Below are 20,878 nucleotides of genomic sequence, written 5' to 3'. Positions count from 1 at the left end.
CCTACTTTCTCTGTGTGTCTAGGGTGGGACTGCACAGTCGCTGTGGGAAGGTAGGAAAGAGGTGGTGCTAACCTCCTTGCCCAGTGCCCAGGTTTTAACTCCAAACTCACCTGGCAGGGCAGTCACATGGGCAAGCACAAGGCAAGTGGTTGGGGGAAGGGGGAGAAATGGGCATTCTGAGTGATACTAAGGAGACCCTTTGGACTTTGGCCTCTACCAAAGAGAAGGGAGAAGTGACTGACCTAGAAAGGAACCAGTCCTTTTAAATGAGGGAGGGATGGGGGTGCATGAAGAGGGCCCTCTTCCCTCCGACTCTGCTCATGGCTTGAACCCAAGCCAAAGACAGGGTGCTGTCCTCTTTAAATCATGATGTTGCCTAACCCAAACCCAGGCCTAGCCACAACTCCAACCTACACTTCTGATTAATCTAAAAATCTACACCCTTCACACAAAATATAAAGATACCCCACCTTCTGGCCTCTTAGTCTGAGCCCATTTCCCCTCTCTGGCTTCCCTCCCTCCTTCTCTTGTATGAAACAATTTATTACTCTGTTCACTTCTCCAGTCTAGACCTGCATCTGAGGCCACACCCCAGCCTACTCACTCCCCGCACCCCTCTCTCCTCTCTTACTGCCCCTTCCTGGGCTCTTCTCATCTGACCCCACCCCTGAGTCCTCCTCCTCCCTGCTGGGCTCTTCTGGAACACAAAGACTATCCTCCTTTCTAGTGAGGGGAGGGAGTAGGAGTTTCAGCCCCACCCTCAGGATGATGTGTCTTCCCCCTCCCCTGCTCCGTAGTACTTCCTCTTTGGCTGACTTAGCTGATAGCACCCAGACCCAGGGCCAGGCCCCTGGCACTGGGACGGATCTGGGGACAGGCTACACCACTCTGCCCTGACCTTGGGATTGGCACCAGCTTCCAACCAGTCCCCAGTAAAGCCTGTAAGTAAGTATCCTGGGAGAAGGAGAGGTGATGGTGGGGCGGGTGCAGCCATGAGAGATGGTACTGAGGAGTTTCCAAAGAGATCCTGATCAGTGGTAAAGGGACTCGGAAGGATTCGTTCTTGTCTCCCATCCATGAACTCCTCACCATCCCTGTTATTCCTGGTGGACCCTGGGCATCTCTGGGGAGAGTGGGTAGATGATTGGAGGAAGTCAACGGGACTGAGGGGGCTAAGGGCCTGGCAGGGTACAGAGGAGCTAGCCTTTGGAGGGGCTGCAGCATTGGTAAGGAAAGCCCCCCAGTTTAGTTCTGGGTTTCAGGTCTCCTAAGGGAAGAAAGCTGAAAGAGTCTGAAAATACTGCTGCTGCTGTTGCTGTTGCCGCATATTTTGCAATTGGGTCTGTGGGCAGGAATGGGCCCTGTGGCCCAGTTAGGAAATTAGTCTTTCTGTTCAGCCAGATCCCCTTAAGACAGATCAGTTGGCAGTGATGAGGGCGCTATATTGCGCAGGTCCGTCTGATGCTGCTGATCTTGGAGACAGACTCCAGTATTCAGGCTGAGTGTGTTCAGGGTGTCAGGAGACCCTTGGTCCCCCACCCTCATGCACGTGTCCGCTCTCACTCTCCAGGTCCTTGCAATGACCACTAACACTACATCTCCTGTAGCACTCTCCTCAGGTGGTGCCATGTTCATCCCTCTGCTGGCTATCATCCTACTGTCAGTGGCGCTAGCTGTGGGGCTTCCTGGCAACAGCTTTGTGGTGTGGAGCATCCTGGTAAAGATGCGGAAGCGCTCTGTCACTGCCCTGCTGGTGCTGAACTTGGCCGTGGCTGACTTGGCCGTGGTGCTTACTGCCCCCTTTTTCCTCGACTCCCTGGCCCGAGGCACCTGGATTTTTGGACTAGCTGGCTGCCGTCTATTCCACTATGTCTGCGGAGTCAGCATGTATGCCAGCGTCCTGCTTATTACAGCCATGAGTCTGGACCGCTCGCTGGCGGTGGCCCGCCCCTTTCTGTCCCAGAAGCTGCGCACCAAGGTGACTGCCTGTTGGGTGCTGGCAGGCATCTGGGTGGCGTCCTTTCTGCTGGCCACGCCTGTCATCAGGTACCGCAAGGTGACCTTGATACAGAACAGGAGCTTGATATGCTTCCCAAAGTACGACAGCGAAGGACACAGGGCCTTCCACCTGCTCTTCGAGGCCATCACCGGCTTCCTGCTGCCCTTCCTGGCCGTGGTGGCCAGCTACTCCGACATCAGGCGCAGGCTGCAGGCCCGGCGCTTCCGCCGCAGCCGCCGCACCGGTCGCCTGGTGGTGCTCATCATCCTGGCCTTCGCCGCCTTCTGGTTGCCCTACCACGTGGTGAACCTGGCCGAGGCAGGCCGCGCGCTGGCCGGCAAGGGCGCCAGGGAGGGGCCCGATGGGGAGCGGCTGTTTCTGGCCCGTCAGGTGCTCATCGCCTTGGCCTTCCTGAGCAGCAGCGTGAACCCCGTGCTGTACGCATGCGCCGGTGGTGGCCTGTTGCGCTCGGCCGGCGTGGGCTTCGTCGCCAAGCTGCTGGAGGGCACCGGCTCCGAGATGGCCAGCAGCCGCCGCGGGGGCACCCTGGGCCAGACGGTGAGGGGTGCCCCCACCTCCCTCGAGCCTGGCACCTCGGATAGCCTCACTGTCTCCACCAACCCTCTCCAATGAAGCGAACTCAACTGCGCCTGGGGGTGGTGGTGATGGCAGAACGCCCCCATGCCGGCCTGACACAATTTTGTACCCCAGGAGGAGAACGCGTATGGGGGGTGGAGTGGAAGAAGAGGGAGGGGAGGGCCAAGTAAGGGCAGAGTGAGAGCCTGGCTCCTGAGGCAGCTTAATAATTAAAACTGAGGTCTGAGATTGGGTCAACTCGGTATGTGGGGCGTGTGTATTATGGGGGCTTGGGGTGCTCATGGGCGCCCTTGTGGGGGACCCTCTCAATGGTTGAGAGTCACATCCTTTAGTTTCCCATGATTTTCAGTTGTGGAAGGGACACAAAGACATAGAAATCAGATCCCCCTACCCTCCCCCATTCTGCAGCAAGCTGTCTGCCCATCATACTTAGAACCACACAGGTCTGCAGATGCCTGAAGGAGCTGACCAAGGAAGACCACCCATGTGGGCTCATCACTCCAGACTCCCTGACTCAGTGGACCTTCCGAGAAAACTTAGCCCTGCTGTGGGACATCTTCCCTGAAGCCTGTGATGGGTATAATTGTTACTGTGACTCCAACTTCCTGCCAGTAGTCTTCGTCCTCTCAGTGGGAGATGTTCTCGGGGATTGTCTCCCTTCCCTCCATCTCCCAAGGAGGCCTCGCTTGAAAGCCAAGTCATCGGGGGGCTGGCCTGGTGGCACAAGTGGTTAAGTGTGCGCGCTCCGCTGCGGCAGTCTGGGGTTCGCTGGTTCGGATCCTGGGTGCACACTGACGCACCGCTTGTCGAGCCATGCTGTGGCAGCGTCCCATATAAAGTGGAGGAAGATGGGCATGGATGTTAGCCCAGGGCCAGTCTTCCTCAGCAAAAAAGAGGAGGATTGGCAGATGTTCTTCATCTGCCATATTCCACACACACACACAAAAAACCCAAGTCATCAGATCTCATTCCCTAGAATTTGGCACATCAGCATTCCGCCAGCCCCCAAAAGACACTCTGGCACAGGGTGGGGCAGAGGGCTGTGTGACCTGATCACCCTTATGAAATGAAGAGTCCCAAAAGCGAGAGATGAGTCATTCTTTCCTGAGTGACTGTTGTCTTGGAGAGCCTTGAACTGGCTCTGTTCTGACAGTGTTTAGGAAGATGGTAGCAGCAGTGGCAGCAGTGTACTTTCTGAATCTCTCCCATAAGAAAAGAAAGAGCAACTAGGAGAAAACCCAAAAATCCATATGCAACATCTTCGACAAACCTAGGGTGGTGCGTTATCCCCTATGGACCCCAAAATATTAGGAGGTGGGAATGAACCATGGATGCTTCAAAACCTACATAATATCAGCATCTGTGCAGAAGGATGCAGAAGGAAGCAAGAGTGCATCTGAGAGACCTGAGAACAGGAGAACCCCAAAACTGTCTACAGGTCCTTGCTGGAAAGCATGGTGGGTCAATCTGAGAACAGCAGCTGAAACAGGGAGGGATCCAACAGATTATTTCCCAGGCCTCCCTCCCATGCTGCATAGTAAGCACAGAGTGGTTCTTGTTTAGTGTTTGTTGAATGAATAAAGGTCAAATGACATTTTCCTGGAGATTCCTTCCAATATTTGTGGGTGGGGAGCAGGAAAGGACAAATCCTTGTTTTGAGTCATGTGGATAAAATAATTCATGCTTCCAAGCTGTACAAAATACTGGAATCAGGTTGGCAGGCAGGCTGAGGTGGTCCTCTTCCTGAGCTGGTGTAAAAGAATCATTCCTTTCTAACACATTCATGCTCACACTTGCGCACACACACGCACTCAGTTTGTCCTGAGAAGAAGCCATCCTGCTGAGAGGCAAGGAGAAAGAGAAGGATCCCCAGATATACCAGCAGCTTCTGACATCAATTACTCCAGACATAACAGAGTTTCTTTATTGTGGATCTTAGAGGCAGAGAGGAGGCGGTGGGGGTCTCAGCCTAGGGCAGCTGAGGGAGGTCCAGTTCGTATCAAATCTGTGTTCAGGAAGTAGGTGCAGAGCTGCCCTTTGCCTTTGACCTTGATGATGCCCCGGCTGTAGCAGGTGTAGCCTAAAGACTGCAGGGCCCGAGCTGTCTCTTCAGTCACCTGCAAATGGAGGGGGGTGAGGGAGTGTGGGGTGGCCCCATCCTTGTCCCCCTGCCCCCTGCCTCTAATGTGGCTCCCTCACTTGGATCTTGCCCAGGACTCCTGTACTCTCCATGCGGCTGGCCACATTCACCGTGTTGCCCCAGATGTCATATTGTGGCTTCTGGGCCCCAATCACTCCGGCCACTACAGGTCCATGGTTCAACCCTGACAAGAGGTGTGGTAAAGAGGGGCTTAGGCAGGGGGATTTGAGGAGGGAGAGGGGAAGAGGAAGCTCAAGGAACTAGAGTGAATGGCCTGGGGCCCTTAGAGGAAAGGAGTGTGGGGCTGGGGGAGTGTGGCTTAAGGAAAGGAGTGGGTGAGCCTCAGAGCTCCTGGACCTGTAGTTTCATGCTCCATCCCAAGGGCTGAGTCTGGAGGGGGGTCCAGGGATGAGCTGGGGAGCAGCTAACAAAGGGCTTGGGGAAGGGAGAGCTTGGGGAGGTGAGGAGCAGGGCCTAGATTGCCTCAGCAAGGGAAGGTCCTTACCCACACGCAAGCGGAAGTTGTTGAATGAGTGCTTGTTGATGACATCCAGCTTAGACCCAAGGGCCACCGCGAACTCCACCATGGTGCCGAGGTGGCTGCAGCTTCGCTCAGCATCCTGGCAACAGGCCGGCCCACCAGGATGGGTCAATGAGGGCACAGGAATAAGTCCCACTTATGGGCCCACCAATGAAAGCCCAGATGAGGGTTGGTGGGTAAGGAAGGGATTCGGTACCTGCTGTGCGTCCTGTCCAGAGGTGGCATTTAAGCCTGTAGCTGCCATGTAGGTGCTGCCGATGGTTTTGATCTTCTCCACCCCGCTGAACTTGGGCTTGGAGAGCAGCTGTATAGAGAAGATGCTGTGTCCTCAGTCTCTCTTGCCATCTCCCTCCTCTCTCCCAAAAGCCCAGCCCCAGACCTTTGGAGGCTAAAGGACCAGGCTGTGGGGTCAAGGATGGGGTCAGGAGGGAGAGTTGGTAGTGGGAAGAGTTGCTGGAGAGGGTAGAGGTGGGGGATCAGAGGAGGAGGCGGAGGGCCGGGGAGGGGAGGATGGGCCTCATAGTCAGGAGAGCAAAGTGGAAGGAGGGACTGGTGGAAAATTCTAGAATCCAGGACATAGGGCCTGGGGGACTCTTGGAGTTGTCACCTCATCAAAATCAGCAATTATCTCATTGAGCAGCCGTAGACACTCTAGCCCCTCGTGGTTGATATTGGATTCAGAGTAAAACTCCTTGAAGTCTGGGACTGAGGCGAAGAGGACACAAACACACTCGTAGGACTGGTGGTAGAGATCCTGGGAGGGCGGGAGGCTGGGTGAGGGGGATGCCATGTTCTTCCCCTCTGGGTCTGACACAAACACACTCGTAGGACTGGTGGTAGAGATCCTGGGAGGGCGGGAGGCTGGGTGAGGGGGATGCCATGTTCTTCCCCTCTGGGTCTGCACGGGCCCTCCTCCCTGCATCCATACTCCTCCTCCTCTGTTTAAGAAGGATCGGGGAGGAGGGTAGGGGTAGGGCCAGGTTACCCCAGGGATGTGATGCAGGAGTCAAAGATTGGGTCTCATTGTGATTCCAGGAGAGACAGGGGTTTGGGATTAGCATCACCTCACAGCAATGTGAAGGGAGTCTCTTCTAGAACTGAGATCACGTCAATGGGAATTATCTTTATATCCTATGTAGTTGCTGAAATGTGTTAAGTCAGTTAGGTCAGCTCACAGATAGCTACAATTTGGAAGATAAAATAATAGGTGAAATGGGGTAGAGGGAAAGGCAGGGAAAGATGGTGAAGAGGGAGGCAGATCCGAGGCTGGTTTACAAAATGGGCACCATGAAGTCCTGGTTAGTCCTAGATTCTGGGTCTGAGCTTTCTAGTAGCTAGTGTGAAGACAGAAACAGGATCAGTTACAAGATTCCCAGGTCTATAAGAGAAGAAATCAGGAGAAGTGGAGCTACTTGAGAGAAGAGAGCAGGTGGTGGGGGCATAAGGCTGTGAAGTAGCCCCCTGAGCTGTTTCTTTAACACCTCTCAATAGAGGCTAAGAGCACACCCATAGCAGAGAGGGTGAGGTGCTGGTGGTACAAATAAGATGGTACAAAATGTGGGTGACCTTCTGACGGTCTGACTATGGCAAGATATTTGAGTGTCTAGAGCAACAACACCCAACAGAAGTTTCTGTGGTGATGGAAATGTTCTATATATGTGTTGTCCAATATGGTGGTCTCTAGCCACGAGCAGCTGTTGAACACTTGAAATGTGGCCAGGGTGACTGAAGAACTGAATTTTTAATTAATTTAAATTTAAATTTAAATGGCCACACATGGCTAATGGCTACCATACCAGACAGTGCCGGTCTAGAGAGATGGTTGGACTGTGTCCTCCACACAATGCCCATCAACTTTCCACGAAGCTTGTGAGAGGTATGGAGTGGCCATGAGTTGGAGAGGACACTCCTTCCAAGTAAGAACTTGGAACACAGAGATTCTGTGATCACCAAAGACAGAGCCTAAGATCTTGTGAAAATGGAGGCACCTGACAGGGACAAGGGTTGGGTGGCCACCTGACTCACTGTTGGGGAGCCTAGAGATGATGGGCCATGGGCCAAGGGCCAAGACTTTCATCTGAAATTAGCCCCTTTGGCGTCTGGGGCTCAGGAGTCAGGGGTGAGGAGTCACCTCGTTGCGCCGGTTCTGGCCAATGAACTGGGGGGCCACGTGCGCAGGGAGCACGTTCTCCAAGAGCAGCCGAGTCAGGTTCTCCATCGTCTCTGTCTCCTCCCGCTCCTGTCTCAGCTTCTTCTTCCACAGGAAGTCCAGGCGGCAGTAATACTCATTCTGGGGAGGGTCAGCAGGGGGCCATGGAGAGACACAGTGCAGGGGAAGCCCCAGCTCCTGAGTGTTCACCCCCCACTCCATGACTCCTCAAACCACACCACCCCCCAGTTTAGAGATAAGGCTTAAGGTGCAACTATGCCTGGGGAGACTACCTTGAAACTAGAGTCAAACAAGGGTGGACAGAATCGGCAGCAGATTTTTTCTTAAGCATGGTTTTCCTAGATTGGGGGTGCGAGGGATAAGGGGAGGGGAGAATTTGAGGGTACTCTCCTTGAGGAGTAAAGGAGGAAGAAAGGGAGCAGGAAGGTTCACTTAGAAGCTCCCAGTGGGCACACCACTTTGGCTCAACCCTGGAGATGTAAGATTAAGGGAAAGGGTGAGAGAGATCAAGTCACAAATATGGGGACCCCTGCCTCGCCCTTCATAGGGAGGCCCTGGAGGGCTGAGCTGGGTCACTTACCTGCCGAGCCAGGACAAGGAGGGTAAAGAAGAAGATGAAGAAGGAGATAGCTCCCATCAGTTTGGGCTCCTTCAGCACCCCCGGTCTGAGGAGGCCATGGATAAGGGTTGTTTCTTGCCCTGTCCCTTCCCGATGGCCTCCTCCCTGCTCCCAGTGCCCACGTAGCCCTCAGCGTCCCTCCCCCTTTGCCCTGTGGGTGGTTCAGGTCAGTGAGGTGAGGACGGCTCTACTCTGTCCTGTCACCCCTGTCCCAGAGGGCCTGGGCACCTCTGTCCAGTGGTTGTGCGCACCTGGAATCCGAGGAGCCCAGACTGAGGCGGGCGATGAGGCAGTCGGACAGCCAGGCATGGGAGTGCAGGAAGAGGGAGCAGGAGGCCGCCAGCCACAGCAGGAGCAGGAGTAGCTTCAGTTCGAAGCTCATGTGCAGAAAGAGGGAGCAGGAGAGGAAACCCAGCACGCAGCAGTGCATGGAGTACTGTGGGGCCAGCAGGGTGGTCAGGAGGTGGGGCAGAGGAACACCCCAGGGCCCAGGTCCTATCTAGGGGGCAGGAGGTGTCATGCACATGAACACACACCAAGTGTGACTGATGTCTGTCCCAATGCACGGGATGGAGTGTTCTTCAACTAAGGAGGTGGGAGAGGGGCCAAGGAAGGCTCTGGAGAAGGAGATTCAGGGCTATAGGAACACTCACCGGGACGCTGATGAGAGGCAGGGACCCAGGGAGCTCCCAGGAGAGGTTGAAAGCCGTGGAGGACACATTGGGAAGCCGGAAAGGGCAGTTCGGTGCTGCCGGTAAGAAGAACTGCAGGAGGAGATGAGGAGCTGAGGTGGGCAGGCAGCTCCTTGGGCAAAATGATGGCTTGTGCTGGGTTTCAGCTGACCCAGGGATGAGTCAGGGCCAGACTGCTCCAAAGGGGTGGATTCTGCTATTTCTGGTTGGTGAGGGAGCCTCAGCACTGGGGTCCTTGCTAGGGGGGCAGGGATTGGGGGAGTGGGTGTCATGAGCACTAGTCTGCCATGGATCCACTGCGTGATCTCCTGCCACCCACTTAACCTCTCTGGGGCTCAGCTTCCTTTTCTGTAACTTGGCTGGGGGATGATTCCTAGGGTGCCTTTCAGGGAGAAAATTCCAGGAATGATTCTAAGTTCTGAAAAATCAGCCAAACTCAGCTATGAAATCATAGTGAGTCAGCTAAATAATGAAGATTGCCGATACGGAAAAAAGACAGGAAGAATGGCCAGCAAAGCGTTATTAACAATGATTATGCCCAGATGGTAGATTGTGAGTGACTGCAATTTTTTTCTTTTATACTTGTCCAACAATTCCAACATCCTCTAGCCTCAGTTCAGATGCCTTCCCAAATCCAGGGCTTCCCTTTCAGCCTCTGGCAGGTCCAGCATGCCCTGATGGGGGTACATAGGGCCCCCTCTGCCCTCACCAGGCTGGCAATGGCCATGGCGAAGACGAGGAGGATGGTGGCGGTGCCCAGGGCGACTCGCAGTCCAGGCCGTGTGGACACGAGGCCAGACAGTGTGGGCAGCCAGTGTAGCATCTTGGGGCCTTTCAAGACACACTTCTGTGGAAGGAGCATAGGAGTCTTAGCCATGGGGCTGGAGCACCGACTTCAGGCCAGGTCATGGTCAGGGCCCCAGATCGCTACTTCCAACCCCTAGCCCATCTCACCGTCAAGTGCTCTGAGAAGCAGACGAAGAGGAGGAGGAGAAAGAGGAGGAAGGCGATGCTACACGTGATGGCCAGAGCTGGGGGCCTAAACGGAAACAAAAGTGAGGGTTTGAAGAGCCAGAACAGGCTCCCTGTGTGGTGGTAGGGTGCCATGTCCTCTGGCTGGGAGATGGGGAGAAGTGGTCCTGAGTTGGTGCTGCCGATGGGGGCTGGGCTGATAAAAGAAATTACATGCTGCTGATCCGGGAAAGCTGAGGGGTCTAGGGCAGTGTTGGGGTGGGACAGGAAGTATTAAGGTAGTGATAATATTGGAAGTGGGCAGGGGCTCGCAAGAGTGGCCGAGGCTGCATCAGACTGGTCTCTGGGCTTTCAAGTGAAAGCTCTTTGACCTGGCTGAGTTTTGAACAAGTCCTCACCCCTTCTGGCAGTGGGCTAGGAGTGAGGGCCTACTTGCTAAGCTTATTTGCTGTGAGATTTGGTCTTCTCAATGGGAAGATGACCTCCTTCATGGGGATGTTGTTAGAATCGAGAGACAGGCATGTGAAAATGCTCGGGTTATGTAGAAAGTCCCCATGATGTAGGATGGTAAGATGAGGGCTGTGATTATCACTAGTTCCCCAGAACATGTATTTCCTCTGTGGGTCAATCTGAAGCCAGGGGAAAGTGGGCGAAGGAAGACAGTGTGGGTGGGGGATCAGGAAGGCCAGGGGGTCCGTTTTTGAGAATCAGCTCTCTCACCTATTTGTCACAAGCATCTGGATGATGAAGTTGGAGAGAAAAACCAGGAAGGTGCAGGCTGCATAGTATTTGAAGGCGGGGAGTGCAGAGAGTCGATACTGGAAGGGAGGGGGTTGGAGTGGAGACAGGGGCACCAGTACTGCCCATCGCCTTGAAGGTGTTAATCCTAGGCAAGGAGTGGGTCCCCCAGCCTCACTGCCCCACCCTCCAGTTCCGTCCAAGGTAGCCCTACCAGTGCTGCCTCCTCCCGCCCATCACTACCCAGTAATTCAATCTATAGGGTGATTTCCCCTTTGAAGAGAAGCACAAGCCCTTCACCCCCAGGATCACAAATTGAGCAGACCTGAGGAGGGGAGGTGGGACCGCAGGGCTTGCTCCCTCCCCAGGGCCGAGGAACTAAGGTTGGGAAATCCTCTGGTGTCACACACCGCCCTCGCCTTCCCTGCCCACAGCCCACCTCTTTCTCCATCTCCTTCTCTCGGAAGTACAGCGTCAGTGGGTTGAAGTCCTTCGACTGCTTCCACTGTCTGGTGGGAGGTGGGGGAGCAACAAGCCCCGGAGAGGAAAGGGCAGGGCAGGGCAGGAGAGGGCCGGAGGGCATGGTCAGATGCATCTTTCCCTGGGCCAGAGCTGGGAAGCCCCTCCTTTCCCTTCGGGTTATCAGGGGAGCACCATCCCTTCTCCACCACATGAGCCCGGGCCTCAGCCCTCCCAGCCCTCTTCTCTTCTCCGTACTTCTGAGAGTTGAGCTGTTCGATGACCTGGAAGAACTTGGCATCCCCAGTGTCCAGTTCTTCATCTAGTCCCCGGGGAGTACGGCTCCTGCACAGTGAGTGCCCAGCCTGTCACCACGGAGACCCTCAAAAGCATCTGGGCAAAGCAGGAGCCGCCCCCCAGGGGGGATGGAGGTAGATCACCCAGACAGCCCCACTGTCAAAGTCGCTCAGGCCTCCTCACCGGTCCAGGCTCCACTGGGGGCTGAAGGAAGCCAGGGCCTTCTCCTGTCGTGAGAACACAGGGGAGATGGGGAGACGGGGAGCGTCCTTGGAGCCTCTCTGCAGTGAGGCATTTCCTCATCCTTGGCTGTTCCCCCTGCCTCTAATGACTTCTCTCTCTCTCTCGTCAAATCCCACCTGCCCTCAAGGGAGGGTTCAAACTGCACTTACTCCTTGTTTTTTTTGTTAGGAAGATCAGCCCTGAGCTAACATCTGATGCCAATCCTCCTCTTTTTACCGAGGAAGACTGGCCCTGGGCTAACATCCGTGCCCACCTTCCTCCACTTTATATGGGACGCTGTCACAGCATGGCCTGACAAGCAGTGCAGCAGCGGTGCGCGCCCGGGATCCGGGCCTGCGAACCCTCGGGCCGCTGCAGCCGAGCGCGTGCACTTAACCGCTATGCCACCAGGCTGGCCCTGCACTTACTCCTTAAAGATTCCTCCCAACTCTTTAGACTCTGAGGGTCTTTATACTGATTTCCACATAGTTTCTATCACTTACAAGCCACCCTCGTATCGTCTATAGGCTTGAATGGCTATTGATTTCTTGTATCTCGTCTTCCCTAGGGACTGCACAAATTTCAAAGGCAGAGACTTGCGCATCACACCGGGATGCCAAAAGATCCCTGTGGGTGTAAACTGAAGTGAGACTGCAGAACACTGTGACTTCCCTCTGACCTTCTGTGACGGTCAGGCTGAGCTGGCAAGTGGCCGGGGTGGAAAACAAAAAATGGAGAAGAAAGAGAAAGAGGAAGAGAAACAAACCTGGTTACAGTCATTTTCTTCTGCATCAAAAGGAATGCTCAGTGTGTGCAGAGATATGAAAATGAGCAGCAAGTAAAGCAGGTGAGGACAGTGCCAAGGAAGAGGGGGAAGCGCTGCAGCCACGGCACAGGGCGAGAAGTATCGTGACCGTTCTTCTCTGCTCCTCTTGGCTCATGTGAGGAAGCAGGAGCACAGGGGGCCACATCATCTCCCCTAACCAAAACCTTATGTATGTGAGAGGAGAGGTGGAGAGAGAGACAGAGAAAGATTGAGAGGTATATTTCAGGTATGAGCCCATCTACGCATCTATGCCTGGACCTAACTTTTCAAACTACCCACCTGCCCCCCGCCCATGCCTATAAGTTATTTGAAGGCAGGGAAAACGTCTTATTCATTTCTGTCTTCTCAAGAACTAGCCTAGTGCCTGCCACATAGTAGGTACCCAAAATGGTGGAAGGAATGAATGGACGGATGGTATATACCAACACAACCCCTGCCCCACCACCCCGAAGTTCCCATTGTTTGAGCATAAGCCAATTGTGACTCTCAGGATTTCTAACATTTGACTGAGGCCCTGGAACTTCAGGAGCTGAGAAGTGAATTTCCAGGCTGGTGAGGTCCTGCCTCAAGAGATACGCTAGAACAAGGGGCTCCTACTCCTCTACCCTGATACTTCTTAGCCTGCACACCAGCAGGGGGGATGGGGGGTGGGGGAGGTCTGGCATGGGTTCTGGGGGGCATCCCTACCCCCCAGAATCTACTAGGGGGATTGCATTCAAAATTGTCCACAGTCCCTGGGCTCCCAGCAAACCCTGCCCTCTCCTCCACCCCACCTCTAAGGCCTCAGCCTGCAACAGTCAGCTGGGTCTTGGATTCTTCCCTCCTCTCCCTCCAGCTGTCTTAACTCTTCTGACCTCTCCCCTACTCCATGTGGACGCTTAAAATTAAGTGCTGCCCTGAACCACTACTGCCAGAGACCCCCCGCTCCCAAGGTTCACTGCTCTCTGGCCTGCTTCCCTGCTGGATGGGAGAGGAGGGGGAGTGCAACACAGAAAAGATACTCTGGAGTCATCCCATAAATTCAACCAGGTCTACCCAGCAGAGACGATTCTGGTAAGATCTGCAGAAAGGTGGCTGGAAATGCCAAACAGGTTTGGGAAGATCAGGTAAATGGGAGGAGAACAGGCTGAGAAACCTAATCCCAGGGCTAGCCTTTAGGGACAAGGCCTGGCCCCTGCATGAGGAAGTTCTGGCTGCTCGTCATCAAGTACCAACCCCAAAAGCCAGCCAATGAGGGAGATCCAGGCTCCTCTACCAGCTGGTGGGTAATTGATTCCCTGAACGTGCTATGCACAGGATCAGCCAGTAATTGGCCCTGCCCTAGTTTCCCCTAGACAAGGGTTAGGCCCACCCCCCACTCCCCTACTCCTGCCTGCCCATGGTGACTTCCTTCTTCAAGGCCATGAAAGATTCTCACTGTCACCTCATTTGATCTGTGTACAAGTGCTAAAGAGTAGGGGCAACAGTCTGTTTGCCCCACCCTCCCAGTCCTAGTGGGGATTGAAGAAGAGAGTGGGTAGTAGCAGGAACTGAGTTAAACAGAGACATTTCCTGGTGGGAATGGGTGTGCAGCCCTGGCCTCAGAGTCAGTGTGGTACCAGGGGAAGGGGCTTCCTGAGTGGAGGTTGGGGAGCAATGGACATGGGGTCTACAAGATCTTGCATCTTCTCTGAGACGAGCTCAGAGGGCAGTCATCTTTGCCCTTTCTCTGGAAAGAAGGGCAAAGAAAGGCTGAACCAGTGACTGGGGAAAACAGACAGTTCAGGCCCTGGGGATGTCACCAAGTGACTCCCTGGTGGTGGGGGTGGGGAGGCTGGGAGTTGGCAATGGGGGTGGGTTTATGTAAGTGCTGGGGCTCATGATGGAGGCGCACATACCGGGAGAGGAGTGGAGGTGGACACAGGGCTCTCTACATGACTCAGGTGGGCAAAAGGCTTGGCTGCACCCCAGGACTCCAGGTAGCGGGTCATCAGCAGTGATGGGCGCATCTTGGGGCCCTCGAGAGAGGACAGCAATCCTCCTGCAGTGCCCTTCTCGTCTTCCTCCTCGGCCTGGGACATATGAGGGCTGAGAGTCAAGATCACAGACCCTTCCCCATTCTCCCCACATCCCTTAAAGGCTTGTTTCCTCTCCCCCTTGACACACACACCAGGACCCAGGAACTCAGTCTCAGGCATAGCAGAGAGCAGGCCTGTTGGCTGTGGGAGGGTAGGGTGGGCCAACACACGGGGTCCAGGCTGGGCTTTTACCCGGGGATCGATGACCAGGTAAGTAGGCTCCCCTAGCTCCCGAAGGTACGGGTCCCGGTGTTCCATGGCTGCATCCTCCACAGCATAAGCCCCTGCCAGCAGGGCCAGGGTAGCCCCTGTGATATGCACTCGTCTGGAAGGAGGGGGCAGTGGGAGTCAGGAGGGAGGGACCCCAAACCTTTCATTTCTTTCCAGGATCATTCCCGGGGGTCTGACTTCAAGCAAGGCCCTGTGCTACAGGAGGTGCCTCCCGGCTTCCCTCCCTGCCCTGCAGGATCTCCCTGAGCCCCACATGGGCTTGTGCTCATTTTAGGGAACTATGAAAAGGGGGGTAGCATGTGGGATCTCTTGCTGTAGCCTCCTGCAGCCCCAGGTCTCACCCTGGCACGCCACCAGCCTCCATGTGGTTGGCCAGCGTGACGTCATGGGACCAGACATCATACTGCCACTTCTGCAGCCCGATGACCCCGCAGAGCACGCTGCCTGAGTGTACGCCCACACGCATGTTGATGTCCACACCAGTGGCTGCCCGGAGTTTCCTGAGCAGGGTGTGTAGGGGTGAATCTGAGTGCTGCCCTCAGCCCTGCCCATGCGGCACCCCTCCCTCTCTCCAGGAGGACTTCCACTGCCCTGCCTGCTCCCCTCCCACATCCATCCCTCAGTCCTCCTCCTGCCCGCCCGCCTGAGCTCACCTGATGGCCCAAGCTCACCTAATGGCCCGGCACATGTCCAGCCCCATGCGCACGCAGTTGATGGCGTGGTCTGGCAGTGAGAGTGGCAGCCCGGAGACACAGTAGTAACAGTCTCCCAGGATCTTGATCCGCATGCATTCATGCTCCTGGGAGTGTGTGTGTGCAGGGGGGAGGGGGCACCTGGTTAGAGGCCAGAGGAGGCAGGAGGGAGTTGGGAAAAGTGGGAGCAAATGTGGTATTCCTGAAGAACTTCTGAGGTTGGTAGTGTCTAGGTCAGATCTAGGGATTCCCTTGACTTGATATGGGGTTGGCTTACGTCTCCCCTGCAGGTGTCTTTCTCAGGATTTCCCAAGGGTTGGGATGTCGGTGGCTCTCCCCAGCTTTGGCACGTGTAGGGTGTATCCAGATTTAGCAGATGAAAGTAGCCTCAGGGTTGAGGGCTTTGGGGGGAGACCCAAGATTAGCTTGCTCGAGAGCATCCCTGGGGCCTGAGCAGGTGGCTGGGCTGAGGTTGCATAGAGCAGGGAATTCGCTTGGAGGGGCCTCCTAAGGTTAGAGCATCTGAAAATCTAGATTTGGTTGTAGTGTCCAGAGATACCTATGTTGGGGCTCTGAGCATATTTGGGAGTGCTGTGGATGGGCATCTGTGGAGATGAGAGGTCTCTCCAGGTTTGAGGTGTGTGGTGAGCAGCCCCATGACTGGGGATGGTTGAGAGGGTTTCCTACTCCCACTGCAGTATCTGGGAGCCCATACGGCTCTGAAGGGGGACTGGGATCTTAGGAGGCAGGAGTTTCCCCTGGAAGGAGCTCTCTAGGGTGGAGCATTTGAAAGTCTCTGGGTGGGGAGGGAGGCCCCCTCTGACCTTGGCGATCTGGTCGAACTTGCCAAAGAGCTCGTTGAGCATGAGCACCAACTCCTTAGGGGAGCACTCACTGGCCAGCCTGGTGAAGCCCACGATGTCAGCATATAGCACACTGGGCAGGGCAGACTGCGTTAGTGGGGGTGGGGTCTCAGGCCACGGCCCCTCCCCTCCAGCCATCCTTCCTCATACCTGACTCCCTGGTGCCTCTTGACATAGAGGCTGTGGAAGTTGTTGGTGCTCTCTGGCCGTGACCCCTGTCCAGCCTGCAGCCGTGCCATGATCTCTGCCTTCATCTCTCGGGCCAAGTAGGCAGGAAGGATGGACAAGAGAAGGTGTTCCTGGGGGAGGTCTCTATGAGCACCAACACTCCTGTACCCTAAAGCCAGGAGCCCCAGCACCCCAAACCTCTAGGAGCCCACATGCTTCCCCAGCCCCTCTAGGTGTTCCCCAGGTCCTCCCCACCACGTACAGCCGGGCTCCAACACACCATCCTGCTCTGATCACCTTTAGGGACTGAATTCCCAGCACCAACGGGGGAATTAGAGTCCTTCGTTTAGTATCATAACATTCTAAAGTGCTTTCACAAGCTTCAGTTTGAGCCTCACCGCACCTTCCAAGGTGGGCAACAGCCAGATTTTACAAGAGAGGAAACAGAAGGTCAAGTGACCGGCCCAAAGTTATTCAGCTAGTGAAGGAGCCCGGCTGTGTGAGCTAAACACCTCCTCTCTCCTCGAGCCACGGTCCCACCCGGCCTCCCAGGCTGCAAGGACCTGGTGCTTCTTCTCGGTGTCCAGCCGCCGGCGCGAGTGCAGGGAACTAAGTGCCTCGCGAAACGTGGCGCGCAGCGCGCGCTCCATCAGCGCCTTGTGATACGCTCCGGCCACGTTCCCGCACAGGAACAGCACCGCGTTTGCTGCCAGCTGTGGGTGAGGGTCAGCTTCAGAGGGCGCTGGATACGGGCAGAAGTGGGGGTGGCTATGTGTGTAGCAGGAGTTGGTCTCCAAGAGGGCTGGGGAGGACTCTACAGTTAGAGACCGAAGTATTCCGAGGGAATCGGTGCCACACTGTGGGGTCCGCAGGGGGCGCTTCTCCTCCCCCATACCCCCTGCTCCAGAAGATTCTTGGCTACTGCACCAACACCGCCTCTTAGGTCTAGAAACCTTTGCACATACGTTTCCTCTACCTGGAATACAACTCCACCAACCCCACGCCCTACCCCTGCCGCAGCACTAAACTACTCAAGCTCCAATTTTTACATTCTCTGTAAAGATTCCCTTATCCGTATCTGTCCCCACCACCCTGGTCCCCTGGCAAACTCCCTTCCCCGTGCGCTCAGAGCCCTCTTCTGGTATCTGCGGGCATAGCGCTGCACTGGTGTACCAGCTCCACGAGGGCACGGCCGAGGCTTGTCTGTGTTTGTACCCTGCGCCCAGCTTTGCACCGTGCCATGGAGGCACAGCTCAGCAAATGGTTGGTGAATGCCTGGACGAACCAAGTAGCGCGCAGCAGAGCCGGCCCTGGGCGCAGCCTGTGCTACGTGCGTGCTCACCTGCGGCAGCAGCGCGGGCCTAGAGTGGGGCTGAGGCCCAAGATACAGCCCAAGGACCAGCAGGTGTGAGAGCGATGAGGCGAGGCCCGCGGCGGCGGCGTCCCGCATGCCCAACGGCAACATGGCGTACACGGTGAAGATGACAAAGAGAAAGAAGGACACCTGGGGGAAGGGGGTGTAGGAAGCTGCAGGCTTACCCTGCTGGGCTGCTCACTGCTCAGTGTGAGTTCCAGGCCCGGGCGTCCCCCTCCCCCATGCTCCACCTGCCGCCCCTCTCACCTGGTCCCAGGCGCTCACCACGCCCCCGGTGAACAGGAAGCCGTAACCCAGCGCGAGCAGCGCTGCCCACACGAGGCCCGACAGGGGCCGCGTCCAGCGCTGCAGTCGCTGTTCACGGGAAGCCAAACCTAGCAGGAGCGAGAAGCCGCCCAAGGCGCACAGCACAGTGGTCAGAAAGCCCGGGTCCGAGGCCAGCTCCTGTGGGGTGGGGGCGCGTGAGGCCAGATCGGACTGTGGAATTTGGGGAGCTCGACCAGGAGAGGAAGAATGGGCAGCCCCACAGGCCGGTTCTGGAAAGTATCTCAACCCCAAGTACTAGAAGGAGGTAGAGGACCTCTGCTTGCCGTTCACAGTGGGTTGAACCATATGAAGTAGCCGAGAATCTGTTCTTAATCTCCGGAGCCAGCAATCTCCTACGGTTCAACCGAATATCTCACTCGCGCGCCAGGGGCGCCCAAGCCTTGGGCCATCTACCTAGGAGACCAGGCTCCGACTCTGAATTGGTCATTTGTGAATCCAGGACCTTTCTGAGCCTGTTTTCTCATCTGTCAAACAGGAATCACAGCACCAGCCTGGGGTCCCCAAGCAAGCAAAAAATCCTAGCTCACGGAAGCACTCAGGAATGATTGTATCCAAATCTGGCCAATTTGCTAGGGGGATTCCCTGCCCCAGGCTCGTGACACGAAGTTTCACACCCCCCCACCCCCTCACCCCCGCGAGGCAGTGCTCTGGCAGCAGGGGGCGCCCCGAATCTCCCTTGAAGCCGCGGGCTGAGCTCTCGACACCTGCCTCAGGGCGCAAAAGTCCCAACGCTGTCCCCGCCCTTTTTCCCCACCTCTTCCTAGACTTCGAGGTGGACCAGCAAGGATTGGTCACGTCCAATGATTTTCCCCCCTTGCCTCAGAAGAGTGAAAAGAAAACTTGGAGCAGGGTGTTTCCAGAAATAGAATTGAAGACTCCTTTTCTCCCCCAAAAGAAACTGGAAATGGCTTTATTTGGGGAACTAAAGAGAGCAGGATGGAGGGTGCCTTCTGGGAGTCTGTGGGTACAACTGCCTCCCAGGCCCTAAGAGGGAAAGAAAACCAGGAAACGGATTCCCACGGGGCCCAGTGTAATTCCCCCCCTGGAAAATTGGAAAATCCGGTGTTGGATTAATTCTAGTAAATCCAGTGGATCACAGAAGCTCGAAAGGTCTGTCAGTACTCTGACAGAAATTAGAAGCATCTAGGGCTCTGCTACCTCCCTGTGTAAGATGCAGAGACTGGGGCCCAGAGAGGTGGAGTGACTTGTCCAGGGTCACTTCGTTCCTAGCGAGGTTCAGCGCTTCTTTCCCGGGTCCCAGCAAAGAAAGCACATGAAGAGAAGACCCCACAAGTCCTAACCCCGAAAATGCGCCCTAGGCAGTGACCCTCCCTCTGCTCTGGAGAAGGCACCCTGCACCAGATGCCCGCTCACCCTGCCGCTGGCCCAGGCGACAGCCAGCAGTGCCAGAAGCGCGCAGAGCACGATGGCCAGCAGTAGCAGCAGCAGTGGGTACTGCTGGCTCAGGCTGTAGTAGGTCTCGTAGAAGAGGTCTTCGCTGGGCGGCGGCCGGGGACTGAAGAGGCGGGCCATGGTGTCCCCTGCCCTGAGCTCCCGCGCTGCGCCGGCCCGGGGGTGGGTGTGGGGAGAGTGGGGGCAGGCGGCGGACCTGGGGCTGGGGAGGGCCAGGGGCCGGGTTACCTCTTGAGGCTCCAGCCAGCCCCAACTGTGCCCCTCTCCCCTGGTCCAAGCCACTGCCACCCCGCACCCCCAACCTCGCCGGGGCAATCCCATCTCCTTCCAGGCACTACCTGTGGCCTCCCAGCCCTGTCCGAGTTGGCGGTGAATGCAATCCTTCGCTCCTCCCCCCCAAACCCAGACTGCCGAGGTGCCCTAGCAAAAGCCTCATCACCAGGGGGACAGGATTTGGGGTTGAAGCAAAGGAGCCCTGGGTTCCCCCTTTTCCCCAACTCACTCCGCGATGCTGCCGCAGCTGAGTGGGCTAGGCCCAGGGAGGGAGCCCGAGGGGCTGGTTGTGGTGTGACGCTCGCCGCGGAACCAGTGGCTCAGAGCCCTGGGCGACAGGCGCTTCCCTCCCGGCGGCGCCGCGGCCCCCTCCCACTTCCCCGATTACAGTCCGGCCCCTTCCCGTGCCCTACTCCCCAGGCCTCCTCCCCCACCCCGATTGTATCTCCTAATACCATTGTCTTCCTCCTTCAGTCCCCTCAAGGAAGGGGAATGTGGACCACGGGAGGAATGCCAGGGGGTGGGGCGGGCTGAGTGGGAAGTGTCAAAATGGGGGTGAACAGCTCGGATGTGGGGAGACTGAGGGAGGGCTGGAGTGAAGCCTGGCGAGAATGTAGGAAAGGACATGGTGCCAGATGGGGGCTATGATCTAGGTCAGGAGAGGGGAGGGTGCTCATTCCCCTCCCCTCCCTCCTGGATGGCCGCGCTGCGGCCGCGTCTGAACTGTCCATGCTCCAAGGTCTCCAGCTCCGTGGGAGGGGGCACGTCTGTGTGTAGCTTTGTGCAGCCTTAGCCTTCCACTCCCAGACACCAGCTGAGAATCAAAGGTCTCCCACTTTGGAAGCAATGTACATGCGACTGTATGTGATGGAGGGAGGTTAGAGTATGGGGCTGACCTCCGAGAACCTGGGGGCATTATGCAGGGCAGAAGGTGGACTCCAGTGCGAATTCCCACGGAGAGCCCCCTCCCCGGGACCCCATTGCCGAGTCACTGGAGCCCAGAAGAAAAGGGGGGCAACAGGGACACAAAGCCTCTATCCCCAGGGTTGAGGTTTAGGGTGGGGTCTGGCCCGCTCAAGAGGAAGTGCTCCACCCTGAGATTAGGCGGCCCCAGGAGCCAGGCCTCCGGGATTCCTTCCTGCCGCCGGCTGGGCCCTGACCTCATGTGCATCGCTGCTGCCGCCCCCAGCCCTCAGCATGCCGCTTC

General features: G+C 56.4%; 2 protein-coding genes across 7 annotated transcripts; one reads left to right on the top strand and one right to left on the bottom strand.

Annotated features, from left to right (window-relative positions):
• The first annotated feature begins 953 nt into the window (after window positions 1-953).
• LTB4R (leukotriene B4 receptor) lies at window positions 954-4,195 on the top strand. Its single transcript, XM_058540841.1, has one exon. It carries the CDS (start codon window positions 1,544-1,546, stop codon window positions 2,630-2,632), a length of 1,089 nt encoding a protein of 362 aa, XP_058396824.1. The 5' UTR covers window positions 954-1,543; the 3' UTR covers window positions 2,633-4,195.
• Window positions 4,196-4,498: 303 nt separating this feature from the next.
• ADCY4 (adenylate cyclase 4) lies at window positions 4,499-19,994 on the bottom strand. Of its 6 annotated transcripts, none has more exons than XM_058540829.1 (26): window positions 19,901-19,994; window positions 19,360-19,600; window positions 17,905-18,102; window positions 17,626-17,787; window positions 16,847-16,996; window positions 16,266-16,414; window positions 16,077-16,188; window positions 15,232-15,359; window positions 14,902-15,060; window positions 14,522-14,654; window positions 14,150-14,323; window positions 11,408-11,451; window positions 11,186-11,272; window positions 10,908-10,977; window positions 10,451-10,548; window positions 9,713-9,797; window positions 9,468-9,605; window positions 8,720-8,830; window positions 8,318-8,502; window positions 8,028-8,112; window positions 7,409-7,567; window positions 5,885-6,031; window positions 5,474-5,581; window positions 5,242-5,356; window positions 4,796-4,920; window positions 4,499-4,713 (listed from the first exon to the last, which is right to left on the bottom strand). In XM_058540829.1, the coding sequence occupies exons 2-26, from the start codon at window positions 19,516-19,518 to the stop codon at window positions 4,561-4,563; spliced, it is 3,234 nt and encodes a 1,077-aa protein (XP_058396812.1). In that variant the 5' UTR covers window positions 19,519-19,600; window positions 19,901-19,994; the 3' UTR covers window positions 4,499-4,560. The 6 variants fall into 6 exon arrangements, with proteins under 6 accessions (XP_058396812.1, XP_058396809.1, XP_058396810.1 ...); XM_058540826.1 differs by lacking the exon at window positions 19,901-19,994 and adding an exon at window positions 19,737-19,861; XM_058540827.1 differs by lacking the exons at window positions 5,885-6,031; window positions 19,901-19,994 and adding an exon at window positions 19,737-19,862.
• Window positions 19,995-20,878: the final 884 nt, after the last annotated feature.

This window comes from Diceros bicornis, chromosome 5 (genome assembly GCF_020826845.1).
Source record: "Diceros bicornis minor isolate mBicDic1 chromosome 5, mDicBic1.mat.cur, whole genome shotgun sequence".
Taxonomy (NCBI): Eukaryota; Metazoa; Chordata; class Mammalia; order Perissodactyla; family Rhinocerotidae; genus Diceros; species Diceros bicornis.
The sequence above is the reverse complement of the archived record's forward strand: the minus strand, read 5'-3'. Positions and strand labels throughout refer to the sequence as shown.